The sequence below is a fragment of the Geotrypetes seraphini genome, chromosome 11 (genome assembly GCF_902459505.1).
Source record: "Geotrypetes seraphini chromosome 11, aGeoSer1.1, whole genome shotgun sequence".
Lineage (NCBI taxonomy): Eukaryota > Metazoa > Chordata > Amphibia > Gymnophiona > Dermophiidae > Geotrypetes > Geotrypetes seraphini.
Window position 1 is genome coordinate 15,879,375 of NC_047094.1, and position 19,757 is coordinate 15,899,131.

The window sequence follows — 19,757 nt, forward strand, 5'->3', positions numbered from 1 at the left end:
AAAAGGACCGGCAGTGGGGAGGGAGGAGTCGCGGGCACACGCGCTAGCGCAGGCGCTGTGAGCACTGGCACAGAAGCACAGCTCACGCCACCAGGACTCACGGATTTTTGACAGCACATACGCGCTTAGCCTTTTATTATTATGGATACAACATACCTAATTTTTCAGTCTGTAAGATGCACCTGACCATAAGACGCACCTATGTGTAGAGGAGGAAAAACCAAGAAAAAAAAAATTGGTTTAGAATTTTTTTTTCTTGGGTTTTCCTCCTCTACACATAGGTGCATCTGGTGCTGGGAAGCCCGCATCCCGAAGTCCCCCGGTACCTTTTTTTAACTGGCGGTGGTCCAGCACGGTCTCCTGCTGGACGACTGCCTATCTCCCTGCAGAACGGCACATAAAAGGCAGGAGCGCGACCTTTGCGCTTCCTGCCTGCTCCCGCGCCGCTCCGTGATTGATGGCAGCCAATCACGGAGCGGCGCGGGACCAGGTAGGAAGCGCAAAGGTCGCACTCCTGCCTTATGCGACGCTCTGCAGCGAGAAAGGCTGCCGTCCAGCAGGAGACCGCGCCAGACTACTGCCAGTTAAAAAAAGGTAGCAGGGGAGATGTATTTGGGGGTGGAAAAAGTGCGTCTTGTGGAGCAAAAAAATATGATAATTTCAATCAGCCTGACACTTGGTGCAGGCTGCCAGGGTTAATTACAGTTCTGTTGTTCTGAAGTTTTCTTTTATAACCATGTGGAGGATAACGTTTGTGCTTTGTCACTTGGTTGTTGTCAATGTCTGTATGCCGTTTTGTGCGCTCCAAAAGCGGGATAGAAGTTTTACACTTGAATTAACCCTTGCTGTGCTCTTTCTCCTCAGGACTATGTCCAGGCTCTTACTGGCTTCTGCTTCGATGGGGTGGAGGGGCTCATCTACCTGGTCCTTTTCTCCTTTGTCACAGCGCTGATGTTCACTTCCATCGTCTGTAGCGTCCCCCATACCTGGCAACAAAGAAGGTAAGCGCGACCGGGACAATGCAGGAGGCAAAGGAAGAGGAGCTCGTGGAGCAGATGAGGGGCCAGTGGTAGGAAACACAGGAAAGAAGGATGGGGCTGACGGGATCCAAAGTCTTTCGGGGCGTCATGTCTGAGCCTGTGCAGTGAGGTTTTTCTTGGGGGGAAGGCATAGCGAGGGTAAGTGGCGCCCCTCCCCCGCTCCTTCCCGACCCTCCCCCCCTCACTGCCATGCGCATGCCCCCTTTCCCTTCCCCCATACCTTTTTAATTTTCCAAGCGAGAGCAACAGCACAAACTGGCTGCCCGCGTCGTGTCGGCTCTCCCTCTGATGTCACATCCTAGGGGCGGGGCTTGGAAGTGACATCAGACCGAGGCGACACCGAGCCGGGCGGCACATTCGTAATTCTGCTCACGCAGGAAAAATTAAATTGATATGAGGGAAGGGTCACATGCGCACAGCAAGGGGGATTGGGAAGGAGGGATGCCCATGCCCTTTACAAAGACCACACCCAGGGCAGACCGCAGCCCCCATTATTATGCCAGTGGGTATCCACGATGTCTCCAGAAACTCATTCACCCAGGTCAATGAGCTTGAAGATTGCCTACCCTTCCCGCAGGTTAAAATACACACCGATATCTCTTTTTGGCTTTGTTTGGCTGGCTGCTCTTTGCTGCCTTTCAGAACCTGTTGCCCTAGGCGACCGCCTAGTCTTACCTAATGGTTGGGTCGGCCCTGCCAAATGGATTTGTTCGGTATTTGAAGGCAAAAGAGTGAGAAAGGTGATCAAACAAACCAAAAGTCCAATTACATTTAAAAGGACTTTAAGAAATACAGTGTTCATTTTACAAATATCCATGGCACAAAGATAAACGGCCTGGCCGTGTTTCAGCGATGGGGCTTGCATCAGGAGTCGCGCAAGCCGGAAGCCTGAAGTCATAATGCCATTATACAGAACCATGGTGAGGCCTCATTTGGAATACTGTATGCAATTCTGGAGGCCACACTACCGAAAAGATGTGCTGAGAGTAGAGTCGGTGCAACGGAAGGCCATCAGGATGGTCTCGAGGGCTCAAGGATCTATCATACGAGGAAAGGCTGAAAAATTTGCGGCTGTACTCACTCGAGGAACGTAGGGAGAGAGGAGACATGATCTTGACGTTTAAGTATATTACCGGCCGTATCAAGATGGAAGAAGAGATTCTCTTTCTCAAAGGACCCTCAGCCACAAGAGGGCATCCGCTGAAACTCAGGGGCGGGAAATTTCATGGCAACACCAGGAAATATTTCTTCACCGAGAGAGTGGTTGATCCTTGGAACGAGCTCCCGGTGCAGGTGATCGAGGCAAACAGCGTGCAAGAATTTAAGAGCAAATGGGATGCCCATGTGGGATCCCTTAGAGGGTTAAGCCAAGGGAACCTGTCACCAGGAGTGGGATCCCTAGGATAGTAGACTTGGGGGTGGGTCAGTAGAGTGGGCAGACCTGATGGGCTATGGCCCTTTTCTGCCGTCATCTATGTTTCTATGTTTCTATTGTGCCACTGAAGCAAGGTGATGAGCTATTCAAGGCAATTGGAGCAAACCGCTGCACACCTTCTAAAACCCGATGCTCGCGCCTCTCCTTCCCTTCCAGCCTGTTGCCGCCATCTCGCTCGTTAGCAACCATTTCCAACTGCTATTGATGCACACGGCGGCAACAGTTCCTCCCTTCTGTCAACGTTACGTAATTTTATGAAGCGTGTTTTACACACAGAATAAGGGCGCTTGTAAAATTGCACCGGAGTGTGCAATTCCATCGTGAGAGAAAGCACCTATTACCGTATTTCCCCATGTATAGGCCACAGGAAATGTAGATTTAGGTTTTAAAACTCTTAGATAAGCCGCCCCATGTTACTAGCCGCGGATTATCTAAGCATTTTAAAACCTAAAATGGCCTATACAATGGGGCGGCCTATACATCCCTCCTCCCCCCCCCCCCCCGGTAAATACCTTCGCCGGCTGCCTCGTCACGTCCAGCGGTGCAGGACAGGAGCATTCTTTTCTGCATCCAGCCAGTACCGTGCTGCTTCCTTAATGCCTGCATCTCGCGAGTCCCGCGAGAACTGGCGCAGGCATTGAGGAAGCAGCGTGAGGCCGGCTGGATGCTGAAAAGAATGCTCCTGCCCTGCACCGCTGGCCGCGACGAGGCAGCTGGTAGCCGTCCAGTAGGGAGCTGCAGGTACGGGGGACTCCGCGGCTGATCTTCCAATGCGGCGGCTTATCTACGATGACTTTGGATAGGCCACCCCATATAAGGAAGCCGCACCCAGTGCAGGGGATTGTAAAAGCCATGTATAGGCCGCGGCCTATACATGGGGAAATACGGTAGTTCAGTGTCTCTCAAACTGTGTGCCACGGCACAATGGTGTGATTCTGGGTGTGCCACGAGAGATTCCAGAATTTTACTTTTTTTTTAAAACATTCCCTTCATAAGTCTACACTAGATGACATGTACGTCACACATGTTATGAGGGTCTGTGTGCGTAAGGATACAACCGCCCAGGTGATCATAATTCTATGACGTGATTCGTCATTGACAACTAACGGCAAGTCATTTTAGTTTTAGTTTTTAGTGCAGCAATTATCCTAACTTGAGCAACAGATCAATCAAGGCTTTGTCACCGTTTGGACCTCCTTATCTTTGCGAACTTAGATCATATGGATCATAGCCAGGTCAGAGATAGTACCTGAAAGCTATACTGACCATGAAAGACCAGGTAGACTCCTTAATCAGAAAGGGTTTCTTCACTCTCTGGAAACTTAGATCCGTCAAATCATATTTCGATACGTCAGCATTCAGAATCTTAGTGCACTAACCTCGTACTAAGTCAGCTTTGACTACTGCAATATATCCTATTTAGCAATCTCCCAAAAGAACATGTGACGTCTTAAAATAATTCAAAATGCAGCAGTCAGACTTATCTTCGGGCTAAAGAAATTCAATCAGGTAACACCCTACTACTGGCAGTTGCACTGGCTGCTGATGGAAGCACGTGTAAAGTTTAAATTCGCCTGCCTCTGTTTCAAAGTACTATATGGACCAGCCCCCAAATACATATCGGACCTTTTCTGCTGCTCTGCCAACAAACGCAAGAGAAGCACACATTCAAACTTCGTTTCCCCTCCAGTTAGAGGTTGCAAACTGAAAAAACATCACGAACACCTTCTCTCACACCGGGCGGCCCTATGGGGTAAAGTCCTAGAGCAATTGCTCTCGCCCACTACCTACGAAGAATTTAGGAAGCGTCTAAAAACTTACCTGTTCCTGAAATACCTAGACAACTGACCTGTTCTCCCCCTTACTCACTCACTCTTTCCGCTCTCAAGTCCAATTATTCTGTACCTTCTCTAATCTTTTAGTAAACCGCATAGAACTTCACGGTGTTGCGGTATATAAACTGTTAATTATTATATATCCTGGTCAGAGGCAGAACCTGGAAGGTAATATCTGGATATTCAGTGCTGAGCTATATGCAGGTCAGAGGTAGTTATACAAATATAGCCAGCGTTCAGTGCTGTAGTCACAAAGCTAACTGGGCAAAGATAGGACTGTTATTTAAAGGGTAAAGGGGATGGGACTTGATTTACCGCTTTTTGTGTGTGGTTACAAAATCAATGCGGTTTACATATTTTAGGCAGCGACTTATTTTGCCCCTGGGGCAATGAAGTGTTAAGTGACTTGCCCAGAGTCACAAGGTGCTACAGTGGGAATTGAACTCACAACCTCAGGGTGCGGAGGCAGCTGCTCTAACCACTAGGCCACTCCTCCACTCCCAGTGACCTATGTTGCCAACTTCTCCCCTTAGTACAAAGAGTTTTCAGTCTCTGGTCACCAGAGCTGAGATTGTGATGTCACAATGCCCTTATTCCACCAATAAGAATCAACCTCATCAATGATGTCACACTAGCTCGATTGTAAAGGGAAAAGGTCTTGATATACTGCTTTTATTGTGTGGTTACACAATCAATGTGGTTTACATGTTTTAGACAGGTACTTATTTTGTACCTGTTAAGTGACTTGCCCAGAGTCAAAAAGAGCTGCAGTGGGAATTGAGCTCACAACCTCAGTGGGCTGAGGCAGGTGCTCTAACCGCTAGGCCACTCCTCCAGGACTGTAAGTTAAGCACTTTTAGCTATATGGACACCTACTGGACGGTGTCAAAGTGGTCAGAGGGGATTTTCCGATTAAGTACCAAAATATCCCTTTCTGACCTCGGTGCAATTTAACGATGAAAGGAACCTCTCCAACCCAGTTAAATTGTTTTGCATTTCCTTGTCTTGACGCCTACTGGTATATAGCAACCAAACAAAGAGAAAAGGGAGGTCCCAACCTAAACTGCAGTAAAAAACCAACCGAGAGCAAACAAAACAAAACTGCAGATCTGTACAAGACGTAGGCAAAATTTATTGTGACAAAATAAATATATGCAAACCCTTTTACCAATCAAGGGACCCGACACGGTCCGTGTTTCGGACAAACCTTCGTCAGGGGTCCATGGTAAAAAAGGATAACAAAAAAAGTCACAAAAAAATTGTAGAGTAGCAGCAAAGTGTTAGCGACGTCGAGATTCACCAACTGCAATGAAACGTCGCAATGAATCTCGACGTCGCTAACACTTTGCTGCTACTCTACAATTTTTTGTGACTTTTTTTTTTGTTATCCCCCTTTTTTACCATGGACCCCTGACGAAGGTTTGTCCGAAACACGGACCGTGTCGGGTCCCTTGATTGGTAAACGGGTTTACATATATTTATTTTGTCACAATAAATTTTGCCTACGTCTTGTACAGATCTGCAGTTTTGTTTTGTTTGCTCAACTACTGGTATAGCCCACAGTAGTCTACAAAAGTTCAATGTGGCTTACAATTTTTTATATATATATATATATATAAAAAATTAGACCATAGTCAGAGTAAAGCAATAATAAAATCAACCATTCTTAATCAGAATAAGACAAAAATCTACAGAATTTAAAAAAAAAAGATTTTAGCCTTTTTCTTAAGGAAGGATAATTTCCTGACATCTCATTTCCTGAGGCAATAAGTTTTGAATATAGGCCCACTGTTTCCATGCAAGATAATAATGCACCAGAGTTGGGAACACAGTCAAGACACAGCTTTTCCCTTCCCTTCCCTGACCTCTGGGAATGCCTCCTTCCGGTAGGGATAAAAGTGTTACCTGTTGTGGAATCCTGCACATCATTTTAGCCTGGTTAAGCAGAGAAATTTTCAGACAGCTTTTCCATAATTGTCCTATAGGGGGAGCAGGAGCTTGGACTGGGGTTGAAAGGAAGAATGTAGAGATGATCCATTGGTACTTTTTCAGAGGGTGTGGACGACCTTAAGACAGTTCTTTCCACTGCAGGAGCTCGGACGAGGATGGGGAAGAGGAGTCCACTGCTCAGGCGAACAGGCAGGCCCCTGATAACCTGTACCGGGTGCACATGCCCAGCCTGTACAGCTGTGGGAGCAGCTATGGCAGTGAGACCAGCATCCCGGCGGCGGCACACACCGTCAGCAATGCGCCTGTCACAGAGTATATGTGAGTAACCCGTAACACCTCTAAAATTCACAGAGCAGAGCTGGGGCAGTCTTTGATGGAGGCCTGGGCCTCTAGAGTAACAGGAGAAGATATGGGGTCCCTCTAATGGCTACCCTTTGGTTTCTTTAACCTCAATTAATTCATATTAAAAATTCTGATACATGCAGTCCCCGAGTTACAGACGCTCGACTTAAGTACGACCCGTACTTAAGAACGCGGTTGCGGCTTCATTTGATTTCCCGTGGCCTAGACTCCTACACTTCTCCTGTAGCAGATTCAGGAATGATGCATGGCCACATTAAGAACAGTGTGTGGTTGTGCAGGCTGTACCTTAGAGGGAACACTGGTAGGGAGCTGGGAGCAGAGGTGAGCAGCAAGAATCTTAAAATCTACAAGTTCTGAGTTACATACAAATCCGACTTAAGAACAGTTTTAAAAACGTAAACTTGTTCTTAACACAGGGACTGCTTTTACTATGATTCAAAAAAAACATTATTCCATTAAACTACCGCCTAGGTTCGGAATGAAAGATGTTGTCCCTAGCGCCCAAGACTTTACTGTCTGTCCTGGCATCAAAGACGTAGAGCAGCTGGGAGGGTGAGTCAAAAGGCCTATGTGTAGGTTGACTGCCATAATTGAGATATATGGCCAGTGACGTGGCAAGAGTAAATGGCTCATCTTGGGTTTATTTTGATAAGGTGTAGCCCCGAGACCATACACTTCTAATCCAAACGCTGTCCCAGCTGTACCTATGAAATGATGTTGCTGTCTGTATCTGTATTATGAGCACAGGCTATGTGGGAGATCGCTATATGCGTACGCAGGTCGATTGTACCGTGATGGTGGGGGGAGTTAGGGCTGTTTTTGTCATTAGCTGACTGTGTATCCAGGTAAATGGTAGCGCAGTGTGCGCACTGAACAGATGTGTTTTTCCCATTCCAGGAGTCAGAATGCAAACTTCCAGAACCCTCGGTGTGAAAACACCCCTCTGATCGGCCGGGAATCCCCACCTCCCTCAGTAAGTTCTGTTCTGAGGGTTAGCTTCAACAGAATATTGAAAACGGAGAGAACTAAAAAAAATAAATAAATAAATAAAAACTCCACTGTCTCTCTAACGGTCCACGTGACCTAGAAACATGTCTGTAAAGCAGTGTACCTCCAATGTTGCGGGTCTGCGCTCCTTCCTGCTAACGGTGCGTTGACTTGCTCTGCAGAATCTTATGGGGTGTTTTCTCTGTCTGCCAGTTACGAAATAGCCTCCTCTACCCAGCACTTCAGCTGGTTAATTCAGCTACAATCCAAGACTTGGGGTTTGAGGCAGCTAGAGAATACAGATTTGAGAATATTTAGAGCAGGGCTGCCCAAGTCCGGTCCTCAAAATCTACTGGCTGGCCAGGGTTTTCAGGATATCCTCAATGAATATGCATGAGAGAGAGATTTGCATACCAAGAAGGCAGTGCAGGCAAATTTCTCTCATGCATATTCATTGTGGATATCCTGAAAACCTGGCCGGCCAGTAGATCTCGAGGGCTGGACTTGGGCAGTCTTGATTTAGAATGTTGAGTACAGGGCCCTTGGGAGAGGAAAGACCCACTGCGGAAACCAGAAGCAGAAAATTGAATGGAATCGTTCTCCAAGGTATGAAAGAGGATGGGGGGAACTTGGGGAGATGTAGACTGTGTTTTCATTAATGGCTCAAGTTGAATTACATTCGGGTATAGTAGATATTTTGCTGTCCCTGGAAGGTTTAGAACAGGGGTAGGCAACTCCGGTCCTCGAGGGCTGGAATCCAATCGGGTTTTCAGGATTTCCCCAATGAATATGCATTGAAAGCAGTGCATGCAAATAGATCTCATGCATATTCATTGGGGCAATCCTGAAAACCCGACTGGATTCTGGCCCTTGAGGACCGGTTTTCAGGATTGCCCCAATGAATATGCATGAGATCTATTTGCATGCACTGCTTTCAATGCATATTCATTGGGGAAATCCTGAAAACCCGATTGGATTCCAGCCCTCGAGGACCGGAGTTGCCTACCCCTGGTTTAGAACCTAAGAAAGTCACGGGTAAGGGATGGACAGCATATGAAGAGAGCTGAAGAAGGAAAAGTTGGACTTGGGGCGGGTAGGTATTATTCGAGATCAGGGTACGGGAAGGACTGTCAGGTGCATTTTAACACACAAGCAGTCTTTCCATCAACGAACAGGACTGAGTCAGGCACACAAGTGGAATGACGCCACCCTCTAGAGTGTCGGGACAGAACTGCTGTCCCAGAGCTCGGAATTTAATGTAAATTTCTCGACACGCTCAGCTTTTCCCATTCAATGTGGTCTTGTCAGCGCCTCAGTTTTGTCTTCTACTTTGCCAAAGAGAGGTACGACTAAAGCTCTCCCACCAAAACAATTTCTTTTGTTCTTTCTCTTTATTTATTTATTTTTTTTCTCAATATGCTGTCAGATGCTATTCCTTCTTCAGGTACTGCAGATAAGCTTCTTCCATATGTGGTGTATTTGCTTGTGTCCGATTTGTATGAAAACCTCTATCTTAAAGACCATTTTCTTTAGCCGTACAGGTCCAAGCCATAACTTTAAAGACTGCATGCTCTGCCTAACCTGGTGAAATAACAAGATAGAGCATCTCTGGTGTCGCCAGGACCACCTTCATCATTCTCTGTTGTGATTGTGTCATGAGAGGATCACCCCAATTTCTTACTCTGCTCACAGTTGCTTCAGACAGATCCCTCCCACCTACACAGAGGCCCAAGGAGTTTAGACGCAGAGGAGCGTTTTATAGAATTTATTCCTCTATGTTCTGCGTATCCAATTGAATCTTTGGTTCATAGACAACGGCGCGAAAGACAAAGGTGCGCGCCGACAACTGAGCGCAAGACGGAGGTGCGTGCCGAAGAAAATTACAGTTTTTAGGGGCTCCGGGGGGGGTTTGTTGGGGAACCCCCCCACTTTACTTAATAGACATCGCGCCGGCGTTATGGGGGGCTTGGGGGGTTGTAACCCTCCACATTTTACTGTAAACTTAACTTTTTCCCTAAAAACAGGGAAAAAGTTAAGTTTTCAATAAAATGTGGGGGGTTACAACCCCCCACAATGCCCCCACAACACGGCACGATGTCTATTAAGTAAAGTATGGGGGGGTTCCCCCCCATGCCCCCCCCGTCGGAGCCCTAAAAACAGTAATTTTGAGCAGCGCGCACCTCTGCGCTGCGCTCAATTGTCTGGGCGCGCCTTTGTCCCGGCGCGCTTTTGACCTGACACCAAATCTTTCCTTGTGCAAGGTGGGGCACAGCTTCAGCAGATGTCCTCTGTCCAGGCCCTGCGCATGGCCACCCAGAGCTTTCCGGGTGAACATGCCAACCATCACTATTGTGCATTATCTTTCTCTCCAGACATCCAGGCCTGTGCTAACCTTCCCCTGTGCGGTTGCTGGACCACACCACTCATTCCCGCTCTGCACATCACCATCGCCACTCATCGCATCCATTCTGTAGAGATAGTGCAGCTTATCTCTTCTTGCAGGACATGCTAAAGTGCTCGGACAAAGATTCCTTTTAAAGGAGAACCTCTGTTTCAGCTAATATGTACGTTCTTAGTTTGTCAAAATCTCAAAACAGGGGACGTAACGAAACCAAAGGTGAAATCCCAAAAGACAAAGAATGGAATTGTCCAAAAAAGAGTGATGTGCACTAATCAAGTATCCACAAACTTCATCTGAAGGTAAAAAGATCCCAGTTTTCAATCTGCCTGAGTTGTTCAAGGCGCTAATTTCATTTGTATATCACTAGCGTCCACGTATCTTTGACAAGTGTTTTCATTTCCGGTTTGTGATTCTCAAGACTCCTGAGGCAGGCCTGGTGGCCGAAACATGTACATGTCGACTCATTTGAATCATTGATTGTACCAAGATGATATTGTAAGAATAAAGACATTCTTAGCTTGTTCCATGCGTGACAGTGCCTTATCTCCTCAGGGCCATTTATTCCGCAAAAGAAAACGTGGGGGAGAAGAATTAGAATAATTCCCATATCATGTCTTCAGTGAAGATAGCACACTATTGGATTGTTCCGAAATAGAACTCTTGTTTTCACTCCCCAATGCTACCCGTTACTAAGTTAAATCCAGCTTTGGGTCATTCTGCTTACCAGACCACATAGGATGCTTCAAAACCTAATTTGGGCATTTTCTGCCTCTGTAATCCCAACAAGACCTTTCACCTCAGAGGTGAACTTCCATCTTTCAGAAGATTATCCACTTCAGACGGCCACATGCCCTTTAAAGGGGAGTGAAACGGAAGTGAAATTTAATTCAGCTCCAAGCTTTTCTAGTCTGCTGGGTTTTCTGCCTTGATCATTGTCTCTGTAACTTTAGCTGTCATGAAAGGTTCCTTACCAAGAGCAGCTGTACAGTGATACCTTGGAACCCGAACTTAATCCGTTCTAGAACCCCGTTCGAGTTCCAAGACAATTTTTCCCACTGAAAATAATCCGTTCCTGGGTCCCAAAAACTCAAATTTTAACAGTAAATACATTGGATTTTAAGGTAAAATATTAACAAATATTCCAAAGCAGCATTCAGATTCTGGGGCACAAACACACACATACAGTGTGCAGGGCGTTAGGATTCCAAAGCAGAGGTCGGGTTCTGGGGCAAAATTTGCTTGAATTTTTAGTTCGGATTCCAAGTTGTTCGAGTACTGAGGCGTTGGATTCCAAGGCGTTAGTATCTAAAAGAATGAAAATGAACCATTGGTTCAAAGCGATTTAGCAAACTGTTCATCATCTTTTATTTCTTTACAATTTAAGCTCAGTTCAAGCGATTCCTTCTCACCGATGGGCCAACATCGTTGCTGAGCGCATGGGTTGACTTCATAGTCATTGAATGACTACTCAGTGCCATACCAAGGGCTGTACATGTGGTGTGACCACACAGAACACAAATATTGCTTCCAACCGACTATCTCCTCCCATTGGCAAAGCGGGTGGGTCAGTTTGCACAGGGTACAACCATAGCTCAATATGGTCTGACTTGACAGAAGGGCTCCGAGGAAGAATAACATTATTCGCCGATGATGCCAAACTAAGCAATGTAGTGATGACCTACTTCTACTGGAGCACTGGTCTAGGTCCTGGCAACTCAGTTTCAATGCCAAAAAATGCAAAGTCATGCACCTGGGAAGCCGAAATCCATGCAGGATTTACACCCTAAATGGCGAGATCTTGACAAAAACTGAAGCAGAAAGAGACTTAGGGGTGATTGTCAGGGAAGACATGAAGTCTGCAAATCAAGTAGAGCAAGCTTCATCCAAAGCAAGGCAAATCTTAGGTTGCATACGCAGGAGTTTCGTCAGCCGTAAACCTGAAGTCATTATGCCACTGTATAGATCCATGGTGAGACCGCACCTGGAGTACTGTGTGCAATTTTGGAGGCCGCATTACCGCAAGGATGTGCTGAGACTGGAATCGGTCCAGAGAATGGCCACCAGGATGGTCTCGGGACTCAAGGAGCTCCCGTACGAGAAGCGGTTAGGGAAGTTGCAGCTCTACTCACTCGAGGAACGTAGAGAGAGGGGAGATATGATCGAGACATTCAAGTACCTCACAGGTCGCATCGAGGTGGAAGAGGATATCTTCTTTTTCAAGGGTCCCGCGGCAAACAAGGGGGCATCAGTGGAAAATCAGGGGCGGGAAACTGCACGGTGACACTAGGAAGTTCTTCTTCACTGAAAGGGTGGTTGATCGCTGGAATAGTCTTCCACTTCAGGTGATTGAGGCCAGCAGCGTGCCAGATTTTAAGGCCAGATGGGACAGACACGTGGGATCTATCCGCAAAGATAGATAGGGAGGGTCATTGGAGTGGGCAGACTTGATGGGCCGTGGCCTTTATCTGCCGTCTATTTCTATGTTTCTACTTGAGTAACCCTGTTCCCTGGATACACCTTTATCATAGTTTATCATGCCTTAGTCATATTTTTTTCACTCAGAGACTAGCTAAGCTCTGGAATGCGTTGCCAGATGACATGTTAAGAGCGGTTAACGTAGCTGGTTTTTTGTTTTTTTTTAAAGGTTTGGACAAGTTCCTGGAGGAAAAGTCCATAAACTGCTGTTGAGACAGATATGGGAGAAGCCACTACTTGCCCTGGATCAGTGGCATGGACTGTTGCTACTATCTGGGTTTTTGCCAGGTACTTGTGACTTGGATTGGCCTCCATGAAGACGGGACACTGAGCTAGATGGACCATTGCTCTGATCCAGTAAGGCTATTCTTAAATTCTTATAGTCTAGGTTTCCTCCCATCATCTCAGTCTATGGGATGAAGAAACCCACCTCCTTCCTCAGTTTATTGCTCACCAAAGCTGAGGCTAAATCGGTCCTTCTAAGCCACGTATTTTCTGCTTCACAAAGGACTTCCTACATGACCTCCGTATTCTTCATGTCAGATTGACTAGTTACGCGACCCCCGGCAACTAATCTTGTCACCCGATTCACACCCTAAGACCCCTATGCCCTACCCTGGCCCCTTCTATCTCACCATGTCCCATTCCCCATTAAACTGCTTCCCTTTAAACTGCATCTTCACCTGCTGTCTGCACCCCCTGTTTTTTTACCTACATGCCCACTTCCACTTTGTACCACTTTGTACCCCTTTGTTATACCTACATTCTTGGATTGATCCTTTACGCAGATTGTCTTGACCTTCTTCCCTGTACCATTTTTTGCCCTGATTGTACCTATCTTCGCTGATTGTACCATTTTTTGCCGATTGTTCGCTGATTGTTCCTATTTTCTCTGATTGTACCATTTTCGCTGATTGTCCAGCCTTTCTTCGTTGTAAACCACCTCGAACTACTATGGCTTTGGCGGTATATAAGAAATAAAATTATTATTATTAAATTATTATTAATCCCCTCCATTCTTTCTCTTCTGTTCGGTAAGTGGAATGGGGTGTACGCTCGTTCCTGTAGAGAAGATAGGTATACGTATTCCATATTCCCAACAGTACATCAGGCTTACTCCACCATTTCAACCCACTTCTGGTAGAAAGCCTCAACTTTGATTATCTAGTGACATTTAGGGTACTTTTCACATGTCCCCATTTTTACAAGTGTTCAAGACTGGCTTCTCCAAGGGAAGTCGCAGCCTTTTAACTCTCTTGAGAAAGGCAATCGCTCTACTTTCCCCATAATTTAATTTGTGTTCTAAAGTCTATACTAGAATCAATAAAATTATTACTATATAATGTCAAGAAACTTTGAAACCAAAATCCCTTCTTTCAGGATGTAGAATTCAGACTGCTGTAGTGCAAATTTCTGTCATTCACTCAGCACTCAATATCACAGCCAGCGAATACTTATAAACAGTGGCGTAGCCAGTCCTGCAATATAGCGAGGGACTGGGGGGGGGCAAATTATTCCTACCCCCCTACCCCTATGCAAGCATTCTGGAGGGGGACCCGAGTTCCACTGCTTGCTTACCATATCCACAGCCCAATGACTTGTTCAATTTTTTCCCCTACCGGATTAGGAATGAGACGACCACTGGGATCAATGTTTTTACTGCTCTCTGATTCTCTTCCTCCTTGGTGACACTTGAATTATGGAAGGGTTGCACATCCCCTGTCTTAGAAGTTAGTCTGCTCTTTGCACCTTGCCAGCATCATTTACTTCTTCAAACCAAGTATGGCGAGCTTGTTCCGACATCGTTCATTAAAAAAATTCTCAGCATATACATTTTGAAATCTTATCTCCCTCTATGCTCCGTTCATTGGACAAGTCCCTCTAATCTGTATCCTACTTCTCCACCGCCGACTCCAGACTCCGTCCCTTCTTTCTTGCCGCGCCTTATGCCTGGAACAGGCTGCCAGAGCCAATGCGTCATGCTCCGCCTCCAGCGGTCGTGAAATCCAAGCTAAAAGCCCACTTCTTTGAAGCCGCCTTCGACTCTTAACGCCCACTCACTGTCAGATAACCTTTACCCATTATGCCATTCCTTCTATCAGAACCCTGAGAATGTCCTGTCTGTCTGTCCAAATTAGATCGTAAGCTCTTCTGAGCAGGAACCGTCTATTGACTTAAAAGTACAGCGCTGTGTGCACCTTTCAGGGCTATAAACATGATAAATAGCAGTACAGTAATAGTAATAGAAATATAAAGGAAATGCACTTTATACAAAGCGCTAAGAATAAACCTCATTCCAAGAAAGAAAATACCTGGAGACTACGACTGTCATCATTCTGCTCGCAACAGATATATGTTCTTCTCGGTGGCACGTCAAAAGCGCGTTGAAATTGGCGCGCCGACAATCTGCGCGCAGGACGAAAGCGAATCGCCAGTTCCACTGCTTTTACACTTTACCGTTAGCGTTCTGAGAGGGGGTGTGGGGGGAGAACCCCCCAACTATACTTCTAACTGCTCGCGATCCCACTGGGGGGGTGTTTGGGGGGGGTAAACCCCCCCCACCACTATACCGAAAACTCCTGAACAGTAAGAGAACAGAAGTTTTCAGTGTACTGGGGGGGAACCCCCCTCCCAACCCCACCCCAACAGGAGAGCGACCAGTTCTGTGTACTGGGTGGGTTCCCCACTCTCCTCCCCACCCCCTCAGAATACTAACGGTAAGGTGTGGAACCGGTGGCGCGCATTCATCCTGCACGCAGATGTCGGCGTGCTGTCGTCGGTGTACCGTTCTCCTCGGTTCCGAGATCAACGTGCATTAAATTAAACCTACTACAGCAGCAGGTACGCTTTTTCATCCTACTGTGTTAGATATCATCCGCTCGGCGCTAAAGGTTGTCGTCACTTTACGCCGCGCTCCCTAAGATTCTTTCATCAGCCCTCGGCAAAAGAAAACGGCCTTGGGTTAGGCGATCCTCATCAAGGCCGCTCAATAGCCTTAACAGTTCTTTCACTGTTCTGGTGTAGGCCGCTCTTAAAAGTCTAAAACGGCGTCTTGCAAACTTTGCAAGCCGCGGCACGCTGAACTGGCGGCTGCGGCTCGAGGGCACTCGGAAGTGCGCCCACGTCGCCGCGATGACATCACGCGCACGCGTGACCTCATCCCGTTGACATTGGCGTACGCACGGTGGCCCTCCAGACGAGGCCCCGAGCCGTCAGTAGTGGGTGCAGAAAAAGAAGAGGTGGGGAGAGACGCCAGGGAGGAGGGAGAGGCGTTGCACGTCCTGTAGGCAGTCAGCCGGCACTGGCGCCTCTCTTCCTCCCTGGCATCTCGCGGCACACCTGAAATCTCATGCGGCACACTAGTGTGCCGTGACGTACAGTTTACGATACACTGGTCTAAAACAACAAAAAGCTGAGCAGCCCTAAGCTAGGGGCTCATATTCAGCGAGAGTCGCCCCACTCACATTACCCCTCTCCTCAAATCACTTCATTGGCTCCCCATCCGTTCCCGAATGCAGCTCAAACTCCTCTTACTGACTTACAAGTGCGTTCACTCTGTAGCCCCTCAATATCAAGTTTCAAGTTTTATTTCACATTTGATGGATCGCCTATTTCAAAATTCTAGGCGATGTACATAATAATATAATATAGAAACTTTAACCAAATTACAAAATCAATTAAGACTCACATGAAAGATAGGGAAGGAGGGTAAAGTTACAATGTGGGAGAAGAAAAAAACAAAAAACCAGGAAAGAACGAAAGGTAGGGTAAAATTTATGAATAAAAATTTATGCGTAAAAAATTTATGCATTAAAATTGTTTAAGGGCGTCCTTTAGTTATATTATAAATCAAAGACGTCCTTAAATAAATAAGATTTTAAAAGCTTTTTAAATGTTATGATATCACTTTCAATATCTCCCCCTATGCCCCCCCTCCTCCCCGCTAAACTCCGTCCATCGGATAAGTCCCTCTTATCAGTACCGCCAATTCCAGACTCCGTCCCTTCTTTCTTGCCGTTCCCGTATGCCTGGAACAGGCTGCCAGAGTCAATGCGTCATGCCCCATCCCTAGCGGTCGTCAAAGCCAAGCTAAAAGCTCATTTCAGCTCTTCTCTACCCACCATTCCTTCTGCTAGAAACACCCCAGCCCCGAGATGTCCTGTCTGTCCAAATTAAATTGTAAGCTCTTCTGGGCAGGGACCGCCTTTTGAACGTTAAATGTACAGCGCTAAACGTTAAATGTGTATGCCTTCTCAGCGCTATAGCAATGATAAATGGTAGTAGAGATCGGCCCACTTGTGCGCTGACTCAGTCCTGCTTGTTGATGGAAAAAGTAGTCTTGATCTCTGATGGATATTTACCACAGACAACAGAATTGATAAAACACACACAGAGGCGTAACGAGGGGGAAAGGTGGCTGGGACGGTGGTGTCCCTCTCCCCCCACACTGTCATGAGCGTTTGCCATTTCCCTTCCCCCCGTACCTCTGTCACATTCCTGGTGTGATCCGCAACCCCCAGCCCTGCTGTCGCACCTGAGGGGGCTCTCCCGCTGACGCCGCTTCCTGGCGCGTTTCCGGGAAGCAACGTTAAAAGAGCCGACGCAGGCGCAACAGCAGGTTAAGGGTTGCTGCTCGCTGCTAGGAACGTTACAGAGGTACAGGGAAGGGAAACGGTGTGCGTGGTAGTGGAGGGGGGCGGAGAAGAACGGGTGCTGCACTCATCTTACTACGCCAGTCAGTTTCTCCCACCTCCCCAAGCGTTGCTTTTTTTCCTTCTATAGCTTTAAAATTAATTGAGGTGCTGAGACGACCGTTATTGTTGGGAAGGGTGATGCGTCAAAACTACGGAGGACAACGGCGCACCGACATTTAAGCGCAGGAGAAAAGCACGCTACTGCTTTGAGGCCTTCCCTTTTGCGCACTTAGAAGTCCTTGTGCTCTCGTTGGGGGTGGGGGTGGGGAAACACTCCCCCCCCCCCCAGCTACACTGAAAACTCCAGAAGACTGAAAACAGGAAGGAGAATAGGAGTTTTCAGTGTACTGGGGGGTTCCCCCCCCTAAAACTCTCCCCCCAACGGGAGCTCGAGGACTTCTAAGTGTAGTCGGAGGGTTCACTCCCACACCCCTGTCAGAGCACGTAACGGAATGCCTCGAAGTGGCGGCATGCTTTTCTCCTATGCTCAAATGTCGGCGCGCCGTTGTCCGCGCTTTTGATGGCGTACCGTGGGAAGGGCAGCAGAGAGCCAGAACTTAACACTGGGTGCTGTCAGATATCACGCCACTTGCGTGCATTATCAATTCCGCCGTCCACGGAAAACTTACTGCCAGTGGCCTAGTAAGTGGGGCGGGGAGGCGGTCCGCCGCAGACGCCATGCTGGTGGGGGCGGCCGTACCCCTCCTCCTCTCGCCCCCCTCCGCCTCTTCCCACTCCTCTCCTTGCCATGTGCGCGCCCCCCCCTCCTTCCTTTTCCCTGCATCTCTAGTTGTTCACCGCCACGAGCAACCACTTCGACGTGCTACGACCGCCTCGTCTCTCCCGCAGACGTCACGGATGGAGAGCCAATGGGGTCGCGGAGAGCACGTTGAAGTTCTTATTGGTCGCGGCGGTGAACAACTAGAGGGATGGGGGAAGGGGGTGCGCATAGAGAAGGGGTGATTGGGGAAGCGCACGGGGAAAGGGCACCTCCACCCCAGGTGCCTCTCACCCTCGGTACGCCACTGCCTACTACACGTGGTCACATTGCCCTTCACGCTGTGCAGACACCAGTGAATTTCAGAGCATTTTTAACCCTTAAGAAGCAGTTTGAGTGCTGCATATGGTTAAATATAATAGAACAATAGATTAATAGCTAACAAGCAGTGGCGTGGTAAAGGGGGAAGTGGGGGTGGGGCGGTCTGCCTCAGGTGCCATCTTGATAGGAACACTGGCGCCAGTCCTCCTATCGCCCCTCTCACGCCTTTTCCCTTCCATCGCACCTCTTTAATGTTCACGGTTCGAACAGCACCCTTAAATCTGCTGCTCGCGCCAGCGTCGGCCCTTTCTCTGGCATCACTTCCTGGACCCGCGCCCGGGACGTGATGTCAGAGGAAGAGCTGGCGTGAGCAGCAGGTCGGGGTTTGCCGTTCGCGCCGCGAACTTTAAAGAGGTACGGGGGGAAGGGAAAGGGGGCGCGCGCAGCAATAGGGGGCGGGGGAAGGGCATCTCTCACCCTCACTGCGCGACTGCTAACAAGTAAACTTCACGTTAACAGGCACAAGAAACGAGAAGATCCCAAACAAAGGATTTGCTTTTATTTGTGTCAGTGCAGCGTGTTCAACCAAGGTCATTGGTGCTGCTGTGTTTTCTCCACTCAGTCAACACAGAGAGATAGATCCAATAGCTGGTGCCTGAAAAAGGATGCCCCCCAAAAAATCAGCACCCAGCACTTGTCTAATAAAGGGCTCTCAAGTGCTCTTTATAGAATATTTATTTTAAAATGTATATACACTTCTTCCCCCTCCTGATTCACAGTTTTAGGACTTGCAATTTTGATTATTCACAATTTCCTAAAACCGGAATCACCCCCCCCCCCCCCCCCCCCCCCCGCTTCCCAGACCTCCCTCGACCTTACCTGGTAGTCTAGCGGTCTTTCAGGGGCAGGAGCGATCTTCCTCAGCTCCTGCCCCGTGCAGATCACTCATCCAAAATGGCTGCCGTGAGTTCCCATTGTAGTCTTGAGAGACTACAGGAACTCACGGCAGCCATTTTGGATGAGTGATCTGCACAGGGCAGGAGCGGAGGAAGATCGCTCCTGCCCCCCCGAAAGACCGCTAGACCACCAGGTAAGGTCCGGGAGGGAGTCGGGGGTGGGTCAGAGCCAGCCCAAAAGTTATTTGCGAATTTTTAATATTCGTGGGCCAGCTCTGCCCCTAACCCCAGCAAATATAGAGGGAGGCGTGTACTGCTTTAAACCAAAGCAGTGTGCAAACAGCATACAAATGAGCAATTATATTGTACACATCAAACATTAATTTCAAGCAAAATTCGAGGCATAAAACCTCTCTCACTGACACCTGTATGTATGTTTTCAGAAGTTTTTTTTTAAAAAACATCTCTAGCCTTTCATAGGCGCAATTGTCCTGTCAGAGCATTCCAGGACTTCACAGCTGCTACAGAAAACATTGATATCCCAATACTTGCATGCAAAATATTACAGGGCCAATCTCATCGCATGTTCTGATCGTAACAGCCCTGTAGGACAGTATAATCGCAGCATATCCTGAAAACAAT

At 47.7% G+C, this 19,757-nt stretch overlaps 1 protein-coding gene across 2 annotated transcripts in view; it reads left to right on the forward strand.

Moving 5' to 3' along the window:
- Nucleotides 1–19,757, forward strand: part of TTYH3 (tweety family member 3) — a 162,778-nt gene that overhangs the window by 128,623 nt on the left and 14,398 nt on the right. For both annotated transcript variants that reach the window (XR_004536473.1, XM_033914512.1), the window contains exons 11-13: nucleotides 865–1,001; nucleotides 6,402–6,578; nucleotides 7,521–7,596. Coding sequence is in view for 1 of the 2 variants with exons in the window: in XM_033914512.1 (XP_033770403.1) it covers nucleotides 865–1,001; nucleotides 6,402–6,578; nucleotides 7,521–7,596 (390 nt within the window). In the remaining variant the exon portion in view is untranslated. The remainder of the gene's footprint in view (nucleotides 1–864; nucleotides 1,002–6,401; nucleotides 6,579–7,520; nucleotides 7,597–19,757) is intronic.